This window comes from Rana temporaria, chromosome 3, assembly GCF_905171775.1.
Source record: "Rana temporaria chromosome 3, aRanTem1.1, whole genome shotgun sequence".
Classification (NCBI taxonomy): Eukaryota; Metazoa; Chordata; class Amphibia; order Anura; family Ranidae; genus Rana; species Rana temporaria.
Window position 1 is genome coordinate 103,009,142 of NC_053491.1, and position 14,360 is coordinate 103,023,501.

General features: G+C 43.3%; 1 protein-coding gene across 1 annotated transcript in view; it reads right to left on the reverse strand.

Moving 5' to 3' along the window:
• The window catches only part of LOC120931567 (hydroxymethylglutaryl-CoA lyase, mitochondrial-like), a 43,536-nt gene that overhangs the window by 1,432 nt on the left and 27,744 nt on the right, over positions 1 to 14,360 (reverse strand). Inside the window, exons 5-8 of the mRNA XM_040343136.1 lie at positions 12,709 to 12,857; positions 9,968 to 10,031; positions 9,675 to 9,863; positions 5,913 to 6,038 (exon numbers count right to left, since the gene is read on the reverse strand). Coding sequence (XP_040199070.1) covers positions 5,913 to 6,038; positions 9,675 to 9,863; positions 9,968 to 10,031; positions 12,709 to 12,857 — 528 coding nt within the window. The remainder of the gene's footprint in view (positions 1 to 5,912; positions 6,039 to 9,674; positions 9,864 to 9,967; positions 10,032 to 12,708; positions 12,858 to 14,360) is intronic.

Consider the following 14,360-nt stretch of genomic DNA (forward strand, 5'->3'; position numbering starts at 1 on the left):
AAAAAAAAATATAGTGCAATGATGGCGTACTCCTGTGTAAACAAAAGAAACATTCCGTGTCATCTTTAAAATAAATCGATTATATGCAAGGAAGTCTCCAATTATTGTCCAATGTAACAGTGATCCACAGTGTTATCAAACGTTTTTTCTCAACTTTTATCTTTAATCTGATCCTATCTTATTACACCTCTGTATGTTATCCACTTATCCAGATGCTAAAATAACTCACTGACTCTTATTGCTGGTCAGATTATAAACCAGCCTGAAGCACCTTCCCTGTCAAGGGAGTAATCCTTTGCAGCTGTCTTTTAATGCACGATCATTTGCTAGTTTACAGATAATAAATAAGTGGTAGTTGTGCGCTGCCACCTAATGGTAAGTAAATATAATAAACGCACTATACAGTGATACCTCAGTTCACAAAAGCTTCTGTTTACGAACAACTCAGTTCACAAACAGAAAATTTAAAGAAAAATTGCTTTGGTTCGCGAACACGGGCCGCGTCCATTTTTCCTGCTCTGACACATGGTTGCGACTTCCAGTAGGTGGATCACGGGCACAGAGAAAAGTACTGTGAGTGTACAGTGTGGCTAAGAGACAAAGAAACAAGGAAACCCCTGAAGGAGATCACCCCAATGTCCTTATGGGGGGAGACTCTCCCGCCAAACAATAACTGCCTCCCACCCACCTTCCTCCACTCCAGAAACCATCTCAAGCAAGGTTAGCGTTTTCTCTCTCCATACTGTACTTTGTTTCATATTTTTGTGGTTCAAACCCCCCCCCCCCCCCAAAAAAAAAGTTCACCCAAGCTGCTTACATTATACCCACATTTATTTAAATATAAAACAGCATAATAAAATTCCACAGGTCTCCCATATGTAACATATGTCATCGCCAGGCTCTACCTCTACGCGTTACGCTACCATCCTCGTTGCTTCATCTGCCCTCCAAGTGAAGCCAAGAGGATGGTAGCTTAATGCTTACAGGTAGAACCTGGCGGTGACATATGTGAGACCTGTTGAATTTTATTATGCTGTTTTATATTTAAATACATGTGAATATAATGTATGAAGCTGGGGTGGTGAGGTTTAATTCCATTTAACACCTAGTACTGCCCTATTGGAGGCACTTTATATTTTCATGTCATTTTGGAGTTGCTGGTGAAGACAACGGAGGAAATATTAACTACTTCCCGTCCGCGCTATAGCCGAATGACGGCTACACGCGGACCTGCTTTGCCGGGAGGATGTCAATAGATGATCACATTATGTAAACATTTCTTTTTTCTCCTCATGCTGATAGCGTAAGGAGAAAAAAAAGCCGATCACCGGCTTAGGTGCAAGGGACATCGGTCCTGAAGAGGAAGGAGGCACATCTGCCTAATGTGTTCCTTTATAAACCCCCTGCCAGTGTCTACAGTGCCACCTATCAATGCCCACAAGTGGCACCTATCAATGCCCATCACCATTGGTGCCAATCAGTGCCACCTAGCAGTGCTGCCTATCAGTGCTCATTATTGCCACCCATCAGTGCACATCACTGCCACCCATCAGTGATCAGTGCCACTTCTCAGTGCCGCCCATCAGTGCCACTTCTCAGTGCCCACCAGTGCAGCCCATCAATGCAGCCTCATCAGCATACATCAATGAAGGAGAAAGATGACCCGTTTGCAAAATTGTATAACAAAATTTAAAAAAACATAATAAAAAAAATAATAATAATCAGTAAAAAATTTTGGTTAAAGGAGACGTATATCGGGTGCAGAGCGCGTTTGATCCCTGTAGGGTCTTCAAAGGAACTAATAGAGACCAAAGAGGAGCCAGTTGCAGATGATAGTCATAAGTTCTAAGCGTGTTTGACCCCAACAGGGTCAAGGAAGGAGGCGAACTGTCATTGCACCTGGTGAAGGGAGCACTTGTCACAGATTGTCGTTTATGAGAAGCTCTTGTTTGCACAATGAAATTTGAAGCGCATTTTCATAGGAAGATTATTCATTATCAATTTTATATATTTTTTGTCACTATTTTCATATTATTGGACTACTCATTCAGCACATACGGTTTTATTGCACATCGTTATTGGTATTATCGTTGTTTGTGGTTTGCAGCAGCGCAATCACATTCCTTATACACTCGTTGTTGGTCAGATTATACACCAGCCTGGAGCGCCTTCCCTGTTAAGGGAGCAATCCTCTGCAGCGTTTTTTTTAGATAAACGTTCATTGCAAAATCATTGGGTGATTGAGAAAAGTTTTTTAGTAATTTATTTATATAGAAAAGAGCAATTTAACTTTTTTAGTTTATTATATATTGGAATTTAGCAACATATTAAGATTGTAACAGTGTTAACACATTCAGGAACACATGGTAAGCACACTAAGGCCCCATACACACGATAGAATTTATCCGCGAATACGGTCCAGCGGACCGTTTCCGCGGATAAATCCTCTTGAGGATTTCAGCAGATTTTAATGCGATGGAGTGTACTCACCATCGCATTGAAATCCGTGCCGAAATCCTCTGGCGATGACGTGTCGCGCCGTCGCCGCGATTATGACGCGGCGACGTGTGCGACGCTGTCATATAAGGAATTCCGCGCATGCGTCGAATCATTACGACGCATGCGGGGGATCCCTTCGGACGGATGGATCCGGTGAGTCTGTACAGACCATGTTCTGCATGTCAGCAAATATTCGATCTGCTGGAATCCATCCCAGGGGAGATATATCCGCAGAAACAGATCCGCTGGCGTGTACACACCATAGGATCTATCCGCTGAAACCCATTTGCTGGGATTTATCTGCGGATGGATTCTATGGTGTGTACGGGGCCTTAGAGATTGTAAATAACAAGACTTTAATAGCTATATAGTAATTACAAACAAAAAAAATAATAACAGAGCCTGACTGGGCATAATGGGAGACTCATATAAAAGGCAGATTGAGGCAACGCTGAAATATAGGTATGAGTATGGACTGTATTTTATGTGGATTTTTCCAAAATCTAGTGATGTTCCCGAAAGCCATACAAACAGATAAAATCATATATGCAATGATCCATATCAATTGTGAAGATTTCAGTTTGCTGTAGTTAGGGAATTTGTTTTGGTTGGTTGTTTTGTTCTACTTGACTTTCCATGCCGCTTCTGCAGTCTTATGGAATTGGCCCACTACAGCTAATGAATACTATTTGTTCTAAAAACAAATTTGGAAAAACATACTTCCCAACTGTCCACAATTTGCTGGGACCATCCTGAGATTTGATTAAAATCCCAGAGTCCCGGCACTGGCAACTGGCCCGACACAGGACACCTACTCTGCAGCCACATCTGTTGCGGGGTGCCTGGGGTCCCACATGCGGCGATCTTCCCCCCACTGTGACAGCCGGCATATCTACCATCTCGCTGCCTGCACAGTGCACACTTCTTGCAGACCTCACTGAGGTCAGCTCCTCCTCAGCTCTGATGTTCTCCTGTACACAGACAGGAGGAGGAGGAGCCAGGGAGTAGAGACATTGCACTGGAAGAGCCATGCTGATCTGAAGTCTGTGTTTTATATGGATGAACATAGAGGAGGGGGACACAGTGACCAGGAAGGGGGGCAGTTAACAAGGACGTATACTTTCAGTAGTGATGGGGGGGTGATAAGAGGATATGTGGAAGGGGGTACTTTGGGAGGAGAGAGAGCACTTGGGCTGGGGGGGGGTTAAACCCCCCACCTTCTAGCACAAGTCCTCTCCCCTCCCAAAGCACCCCCCAGAAGATATCCTATTGGCCCACCTATCAAAGAGATGTCACCTGCCACAGAAGAGGCAATTGTAGCATCTGGGACCCCGGGCACCCCACAAGAGATGGGGAGCAAGTGCTCCGGGAACGAGCATTCCCACTTGAATGGGCTGTCCTGTGCACATTTGTCACCTGCAAAGAAGCTCCTCCTGCTTTTCAGACAACAAGCTTCACGTGATTTTAAAAGGCACATTTTGCGGTGATCCTGTTGTGTGACAATCGCGGCAGAATCACATCGTGTTTGGGGTGCCATGAAAGGATAATGGCACCCAAAAACACATTTCGGCACTGCCCCTCAAAACTTAGCCTGGATTCACGGGACACCAGGATTTTTTTCAAATCTTGGGAAGGTCGCGCCAAAACCGGTACAGTTCTGAGATATGAATTTGTACTAGAAGTGGCGACAGTTTGCAAAATGCACCTTTGCCTGTGTAGACAAAAATACTTGCACCAACCCTGCACACCTTGTCTTGTTTCTAATGCTGCCAACCTTTGCTGTATTCAAAAGATACTTTTGCATCAAGAAACATCTGACTCTTCCGGTTGCCATATGCCTTTGTCCATTTTGGAGTGCTGTGGTTCCATCCACTCACCATCGCATCCATAAAGGATGTGGTAAGAGGCCTCAGATTATTCATCTGGTCTAGTGAAAAGTGGTGGCACTGGTAGCAGGACAGGCAAGAATAAATGGCCTTCTAATTTTCACGTGATATATATATTTTTTTTTTTAATTGAAGTTCGAAAAAAAGTTTTTTTTTTTAACTAATACTTAGACCTATAAAAGTGCTGTAGCGCTATTCAAGTTCTGCGTGGGATTAGCTACACCTATGGCACCACACCTTAACTTGTGCCAACTTTTATAGAAGTGAAGGCAAACAGGACATCATACTCAGTACACTTCCAGTAGCCATGGCATCCTAGCCATTTGGCTCCGTCTCTACCATGGCTGGACATAATTCCCACCGACAAACCAGTATGTAGGGGAAAGTCCAGGTTGGATGGACTTTATCTGCCAAGCAGTTCATTTGAATCCAAAAGAACATACACATGGGAACAGGTTATATCAGCACATCTATTAACCACTTCCCGACCGCCGCATGTAGATATACGTCGGCAGAATGGCACGTACAGGCACATTGGTGTACCTGTACGTCCCTGCCTAGATGTGGGTTGGGGGTCCGATCGCTCCCCGGAGCTGAAGAACGGGGAGAGCCGTATGTAAACACGGCTTCCCCGTGCTTCACTATGGCGGCGCATCGATCGAGTGATCCCTTTTATAGGGAGACTCGATCGATGACGTCAGTCCTACAGCCACACCCCCCTACAGTTGTAAACACACACTAGGTGAACACTAAATCCTACAGCGCCCCCTGTGGTTAAACTCCCAAACTGCAACTGTCATTTTCACAATAAAGAATGCAATTTAAATGCATTTTTTGCTGTGAAAATGACAATGGTCCCAAAAATGTGTCAAAATTGTCCGAAGTGTCTGCCATAATGTCGCCGTCACGAAAAAAAACGCTGATCGCCGCCATTAGTAGTTAAAAAATATTTTTTTATAAAAATGCAATAAAACTATCCCATATTTTGTAAACGCTATAAATTTTGCGCAAACCAGTCGATAAACGCTTATTGCGATTTTTTTTTACCAAAAATAGGTAGAAGAATACGTATCGGCCTAAACTGAGGAAAAAAAAATGTTATATATGTTTTTGGGGGATATTTATTATAGCAAAAAGTAAAAAATATTGCATTTTTTTCAAAATTGTCGCTCTATTTTTGTTTATAGCGCAAAAAATAAAAACCGCAGAGGTGATCAAATACCACCAAAAGAAAGCTCTATTTGTGAGAAAAAAAGGACGCCAATTTTGTTTGGGAGCCACGCCGCACGACCGCGCGGAGCCACGCCGCACGACCGCGCAATTGTCTGTTAAAGCGACGCAGTGCCGAATTGTAAAAACCCCTTGGGTCATGTAGCAGCATATTGGTCCGGTCCTTAAGTGGTTAATGAATACTGTGTTTACCAGAGTTCTCTGTAAAGGACGGTTTCATTTTAGAGACAATATGACAGCGGTGGCACGATGGATCATTATGACAGGGTCATCAAAATAAAGGTTATTTATACAAACCGTGTGAATGCCAAGGCCCTGAAGCATGTAAACCACATCTTCCGTGGCCACATTTCCCGAAGCTCCTTGTGCATAAGGACATCCTCCCAAGCCGGCAATCGAGGAATCCACCACATGTATTCCCATCTGTCACACAGAGAGAAATAGTGTCAGATAACAGAACCGCACAGCAGAATGAACCATCAGAAGTATAATGGAATGAAGGTCTGCCCATTTAAAATTCAATGTATAGAGTTTCCCCTTAAACAAATAGAAAACAGCTCAGGACTGCCTGATAGAATCTATCCTTTCAAAGTGATGAAAGGAATGTGAAAAAATAAGAACCTGGTCTATAATCCTAGCAAAATGTTCTGATCAGAGCTCTTCTTATGGCCTCAAGTAATGAAGAAATACATTCTTTGTATGTGTGTGGGAAGCTACACCATCTGTGTATCTAGCTTTTACGCCAGAAGCTAAACTAAATGTTTTTCAGCAGCACAGTATTAGGATTCCAGAATTTTATGTTTAGAAATGCCATATGTATATTCAACTGAATAATTAGAAAAAGAATCTGCACATCATATCCAACAACCCTTAAGAGGACTTATGTTGACCACATACATCGCATCTAATGCGGCGTACACACGGTCATTTTTCGCCATGAAAAAAACAACATTTTTCAACTTCATCATTAAAAACGATGTTGCCCACACACCATCGTTTTTGAAAAATGATGAACAAAGCGCGGTGACGTACAACACGTACGACGGCACTCTGAAGGGGAAGTTCTATTCGCCTTTGGGCTGCTTTTAGCCGATTCCGTGTTAGTAAAAGACGATTCGCACTTTTTTTTCTGTTACATCGTGATGAATGTGCTCACTCCATTATGAATGGTACCGTATTTTCTGGCGTATAGGACGACTTTCTAACCCCTTAAAATCTTCCTAAAAGTTGGGGGTCGTCTTATACGCCGGTAACCTAACATCTTACCTTATCCCAGAATCGCGGCCGTACGATTTTTCAAAAGCTGCGCCTCCGACTTCTTCTGTTCCCTGATAGGCGGAAACAATCAGCTTCCCAGGAGGCACTGTGTTCAGTGTCCGCCTATCACAGAGGCCCTCTCGTCCTGTGTTTAGTGTCTGCCTATCACGGAGGCCCTCTCGTCCTCGGACGAGAGGGCCTCCGTGATAGGCGAACACTGAACACAGTGCCTCCTGGGAAACTGAATGTTCCGCCTATCACGGAACAGAAGACGTAGAAGGCGCGGCTTTTGAAAAAACGTACGGCTGCGATTCGCATGTCTTAGGATAAGGTAAGGGCACAGTCTGGTCATGTAATGGGGCACAGTCTGGTCATGTAATGGGGCACAGTCTGGTCATGTAATGGGGCACAGTCTGGTCATGTAATGGGGCACAGTCTGGTCATGTAATGGGGCACAGTCTGGTCATGTAATGGGGCACAGTCTGGTCATGTAATGGGGCACAGTCTGGCATGTAGTGGCATAGTCTGGCATGTAATGGTGGCACCGTGAGGCGAGGCATGACTAGTAGGAAGGGGGTAGTCTTATACGGTGAGTATATCCCAAAACCAACATTTTGGCTGGAAAATTAGGGGGTCGTCTTATACGCCGGCAAATACGGTAGTTTTACCAAAACGAGCGCTCCCGTCTCATAACTCGCTTCTGGGCATGCGCGGGTTTAAAACGTCGTTTTAGCCCACACACGATCCTTTTTTACAACCCGAAAAACTTCATTTTAAAAAACGACATTACAAAATGCAGCATGTTCGAATTTTTTTTTTTTGTCGTTTTTCAGAAGCCGGAAAACGATGTGAAGCCCACACACGATCATTTTAAATCACGTTTTTAAAAATGTTTTTTTTTCATGCCGAAAAACGACCGTGTGTATGCGGCATTACAATCCATTTGCCTTTTTAAAAATTGTTGGAACGGCAAGATACCGGATTCTTCATACACAGTTTTAAAACAATGGTATGCAAAGCATTATAAGACTACACATCACACATAAAGCTCCTGTACAATCTGATGGATGTATAGATTATAAAGCTTTGTTCCAATCTGCTTAAAAGTGGAATTAAACTCATCAATTTAAAATGGAGCGCCACCCAAAAGTTAAAGCTCTGCTTGTTTGCACCCTCGCCCCCCCCCCCCCCATCCTCTGCCACATTTGCCACTTTTGGGAGGCAGTGGATAGCTGTCAAAACCAGGGAAGATTTCTGGCCCCTCCTCCTTCCATCCCGCTGTCTTCTAGGAGTGACACAGGTCCTAGAAGACAGCAGGTCATTCAGAAAGCACAGCACGACTCGCGCTGCAAGGCTTCACTTCCTGTTTCCACTACTGAAGATGCTGGAGCCTGCACCTGAAGCCGATGGACGAATCAGCTTGGGGTGCCGACATTACGGGATACCTGGACCATGTATGATCACTATTCCCCTTAATGAGTCTTGGCCAGTAAAGCCCACAGACATCAAATTGTAGCTAAATCTGTCTGAAAACAGCAAATCAGGATCTAATGTCTATCTGTACCTTAAAGCATGTCATTCAGCATAGTAGCGTGAGCTACAGTATGCCTTTATATATTTTTTTGGTGCCGTACTTACTGTTTAATCGCGTAGTAAAGTTTCAGGGGAATGGGCGTTTCTATGCAGAGGGCTCGTGATTGACGGCCGGCTATGGCACGTCACGCTTGACGGAAATAGCCGAAATAGGAGTTTGCTCTTTACGGCGCCTGCGCAGTCAGCTCCGATGTCTGTGCGCAGGCGCCGTATAGCGCCGTGAAGAGCCGAGACCTACTCCGGCTATTTTCGTGAAGCGTGACGTGCCAGAGCCGGCCGTCAATCACGAGCCCTCTGCATAGGAACGCCCATTCCCCGCGGGGAGTCTGAATCTTTACTACGCGATTAAACAGTGAGTACGGCGCCAAAAAAAATATAAAGGCATACTGTAGCTCTCGCTAATATGCTGAATGACATGCTAGAAAGTTGTTTTTTAGGGTGAAACACCGCTTTAAAAGAGAATTGACACATCTGTATACATAATTCAAAAAATAAAAAATAAATGTACAGCAATCACGTAAACATAGGAAAGCCACATACATTAACTTTAAAGCAGTAACTCTACTTTTGTGGGGAAGAAAAAAAAAATATAGCAAATAAAAAAAATATAATATGACATATACAATTTCTTCTCAAGATGTTGGTGTACAGAACGCCCTCAAAGTAATTTCCTGCTTGTGTGATTGGTCCATAGATTTTTCCAGCTGCACTAAAATGCAAGTAAAAATGTTAGCACCCGCCTACAATAATTTCAGTTTTGGTGAGGCACTCCCCAAGGGTTAAATACGTCCTAAGGGCCAGTTTAAACTAGGGCTGCAAAACACACTGGAACACTAAAAAAGTACTGCAAGCACTACTGCGGTACCATGCGATTTGGTGGCTGCAAATGTGCTGCGTTTGTGAGATGCATTTAGAGGGTCATTAACAATTCATTGGCGCCCACATGCGTCTCGCAAGGGCAGCGCATTGACCTGCAGTGCAGGAAACATGCTATGTCCGCAATGCTTTGTGGTGCGAATGGGCCCCTAGAAATCAAGGGCCCTGCAGCTTTTCTCATTAAAAAAACTGAGTGCGCACCAGGTGATTATAATGAACCAGACCCTCCAATTCAGAATCAGTATCCAGAGGAAATGGTGAAGGTTTTACCTTTTAAAAAGAGAATGTTTAAACACTACATATGTAAGAGATATGTAAAAGGCATAGTGTTACCTGCAGAGCTACAAGAATATTGGCCAGAGCTTGTCCATACGTGTCATGGCAGTGAACAGCTAAGGCTTTAGATGGAACAACATCTAGGACAGCAGTCAACATGTCTCTCATACTGCCTGGTGTCCCCACACCAATTGTGTCCCCTAAGGAAATCTCATAGCAACCCATAGAGAACATCTTGTGTGCCACCTAAAGGAAAAAACAAAAGAATAATAAAGCTTTCATTTATATCTGTGCAGTGTGCAGAAGGTGAGAAGACAGTGTTTTATAAAAGAGATCATATATTATTTTACCTCTGCTACTTTACTTGGTGATATTTTCCCTTCATATGGGCAGCCAAGAACACAAGACACATACCTGCAAAGTCACCAGATAAAAAAGGTCAGAAAACCCAACAAGATTGGTTTTATAATTTAATAAAAAGAGTAACAAAAACAGTATATACTTTATGTAGTGACAATTTAAAACGGAGCTCCACCAAGAATTTTTTTTTTTCTAAATGCTGCAAAACAAAAAAACAATTTTTTTTTATACATACCTGAAGTGCTTGTTGCTAGGCAGATCGTCCTAATCTGCCACTTCCTGATCCGCAGCCCGTCTTCTTTCTTCTGCTCCTTGGCTGCCTCCTGTGGAATGGTGGAGCGGTGTCTTCTGGGACCTTGTGTGTGTCCCAGGAGACATCATCCATTCACGTCGCGCAGCTTGCACATGCGCAGTAGGGAATCGGGCGGTGAAGCCGCAAAGGCTTCACTTCCTGATTCCCTCACCGAGGATGGCGGCGGGGCAGCCGAGGCCCGAGCGTTTGCTCGGCTACGGCTGCCGTCATTGCGGGCACCCTGGACAGGTAAGTCTCCTTATTAAAAGTCAGCAGCTACAGTGTTAGTAGCTGCTGACTTTTAATTTTATTTTTAACCGGACCTTCGCTTTAATTGAACGACTATGATTTTATTTCAACACTGTAAAAGCCTGGATATAAATAAATACTCTAGAGATGCACTGAAATTTCAGCGGCAGAAAACTGTGTTAGGAATAGAGAAAAAGATGCTAATAATGGTACCAAAAACGTTGCCACAATTTTACTGTGCTTAGGGTGTGCTTTACATAGGTTATGTGATTCCAAAACTGCATCATAAACACGTGTGCGTTTTATATGCATTTCAACGGGGAGGTGCATTTTTGGTGCAATTTCTTTTAACTGACCAAAAATGCAGCAAGCAAGATTTTTAAACACCACAACGGAAGCACAAGGGACCAGCGTGAAGACATACATAGAATTTAAAGGGATGCATATCTCTTAAACTTTTCTTGCGCTAAAAGATGGCGATAACGGCAGACAATTCATATTAAATTAAAAATCACGATACTAAAAGTTCCATAAATATATCCCATAGATTGTAGACACTATGGGCCAGATTCACAGTGAGAGTACGCCGGTGTATCTACTGATACGCCGGCGTACTTTCAAATTTGCTGCGTCGTATCTTTATTTTGAATTATCAAACAAAGATACAACGGCATTTGGCTAGAATACGACAGGCTTACGTCTTCGTACGCCTTCGGATCTTAGGATGCAATACTTCGGCGCCCGCTGGGTGGAGTTTGCATCGTTTTCCGCGTTGGGTATGCTAATTAGCTGTTTACGGCGATCCACGAAGCTACGCGGGCTCGTCGCATTTTCTTACGTCGGCTTTTCCCGTCGTAAAGTTCTGCATGCTATTTCAATGGCTTATATTTAGACTAAAGTATGGCCGTCGTTCCCGCGTCAAATTTTTTTATTTTTATTTTTGCGTAAGTCGTACGGGAATAGGAAAGGACGTAACGCACGTCGCCGTTCAAAAAATTACGTCGGTGCAACGTCATTTCGTGCAAAGCACGGCGGGAAATTACAAAACAGAGCATGCGCAGTACGTTCGGTGCGGGAACGCGCCTAATTTAAATGATACACGCCCCATTTAAATTAGGCAGGCTTGCGACGGACGGATTTACGTTACGCCGCCGCAAGTTTACAGGCAAGTGCTTTGTGAATCAAGCACTTGTGCTGAAAACTTGCGGCGGTGTAACGTAAATGGGATACGTTACGCCTCCGGAGTTCTACGTGAATCTGGCCCTATAACTTTTGCGCAACCCAATCAATATACGCTTATTGGGATTTTTTTTTACCAAAAATATGTAGAAAAATACATATTGGCCTAAAATTGATGAAGAAATTTTAGTTTTTAAATTTTTTTAATTGGACGTTTTATAGCAGAAGGTAAAAAATAAAGTTTTTTTTCCTTTTCAAAATTGTTTTTTGTTTACGGCACAAAAAATAAAAACCGCAGATGTGATCAAATACCATCAAAAGAAAGCTCTATTTGTGGGGGAAAATAAAAATATTTTATTTGGGTACAGCATCGCAAAACCATGCAGTTGTCAAAGTATTGCAGTGCCGTAGTATCGCGAAAAATGGCCTGGTCAGGAAGAGGGGGGGGGGGGGGGGGGTGTAAACCCTCCAGAGAAGGAATGGTTAATTAAAAAGTTGAATATAATACAATTATATATATATATATATATATATATATATATATATATAATTTAGCTAGTCCAGTCTCCACACAGATCCCTGACCGTCAGCTTGCTCAGCCTTTCAGCACGCTGCTGAGAGGCTGAGACAGCCACTTCCACCCCCTGCACAGCCTGGCGCTCCAGAGAGCACTGGAGGGGCAAAGCAGAGAGCCAGTAACTGATAGTCTCTGCTCACTGAAGACCAAGAATTGAGTGATCAGCTGTGTTTGATCTCTCAGTTTTTGATGTAGAGGTGGCAGGGGACCAATGCTGCATCCGCCTAGATGAGCACGTTATGTTTTTTGTTCGTTTTTTTAATTCCCGAACTTCTGTTTACCTAGCAAGTGAACTGCAGAATAGATCAACAGTAGCTAAATGAAATCTCAATTTACAGACAGATGTGTTGCACACGGTCATTGAACTTACTATAATCATTGTTTTTTTAATAAAAAGGTGACATTGCTTTCTTCACAAAAACAAAGGTCCTCACCCTCGCACAGGTATATTGGCTTCTTTAGCTGCGTCAGTAACGGCCTTGAACCTCTGCAAGCTTTCTTCTATGGTGCAGTTAATATTCTTTTTACTAAAAAGTTCAGAAGCTGCTCCAAATATGGCCACTTCTTTGGCACCACATTCAACCTGAAAACAGAATGATGCTCAGTAATTTAACATACAGCACACGTCATGACTGCATTACAATAACAAAAAAGGTCAGTTGCAAGTACAAAGGCAAGCTGATGGATGTGAGAGGCCAATGTCCAAGAAGCAGGAGTGATCAGGACAAGTTTCCAAACCTGACCAAATCCCCTGTCCATCCTGATAATACGGCTCCTGTGGTCTGACATGCCCCAATGAACTAGGGTTGCCACCTTTTCTTCACGCCAAACACTTTAGCAGTGCACAGCAATTTTTTTTAAAGGCGGAACACTGTGGACTCTGGTGTAAAGGGGAACTCTGATGTAAGGGGGTTTCTGCTCACCAGGGCCCCCACTTACATCAGAGTTCCCAACACGCCCCCTTAAATCAGTGTTCCCAGAGCCCCACATACATTAGTGTCCACAAAGCAACTCCTTACCTTAGTGTACTGTAGAGGAAGGAAAGAAAGGGAAGGGAGGAGGGGAGAATTCAGTCACAGACAGTGGATGGTGAGCTCATTCACCCAAGGATGGAGGCTCAGGCATCGCGAACCTTTCACAATGTATCTGCCCACTGATTGGCTTCAAATTTCCTGCCCACAAATCACTTTTCAGGAATGGTACAATTTAAACGGGAGACAATCATATATCCCATTTTCCTTCTTTTCTCCAAACTGTATATATAAGTTCTGAAGTCTCTCCAGATATGTTTTATCCCCTAGACCAGGGATGGCGAACCTTGGCACTCCAGATGTTTTGGAACTACATTTCCCATGATGCTCGTGCACTCTGCAGTTTAAATAAGCATCATGGGAAATGTAGTTCCAAAACATCTGGGGTGCCAAGGTTTGCCATTACTGCCCTAGACCATGGGTCTTCAAACTCTGGCCCTCCAGTTGTTCAGGAACTACAATTCCCATCATGCCTAGTCATGTCTGTGAATGTCAGTGTGTTACAATGCCTCATGGGATGTGTAGTTCTACAACAGCTGGAGGGCCGTAGCTTGAGGATCCCTGCCCTAGACCTTTCACCATTTTTTATTACCTGTCTCTGGACTCTTTATGCAAGTGAGGTCTCCAAAACTGGCCAGTATTCTAAATGAGGCCTCATTAAAGATCTATATTGGGGAATCAGGACCTCCGTTCTCCTGCTGGTGATCCCTCTAGCGAGGAACCCTATTCACTTTCTCCACTGCCTGTTCATTTTGAATTAAGTACAGTGCCTTGAGAAAGTATTCATACCCCTTGAAATTTTCCACATTTTGTCATGTTACAACCAAAAACGTAAATGTATTTTATTGGGATTTTATGTGATAGAACAACACAAAGTGGCACATAATTGTGAAGTGGAAGGAAAATGATAAATGGGTTTCCAAAGCTTTTACAAATAGATATGTGAAAAGTGTGGCGTGCATTTGTATTGAGCCCCCCTGAGTCAATACTTTAAAGAACCCCCTTTCACTGCAATTACAGCTGCAAGTCTTTTTGGGGATATCTCTACCAGCTTT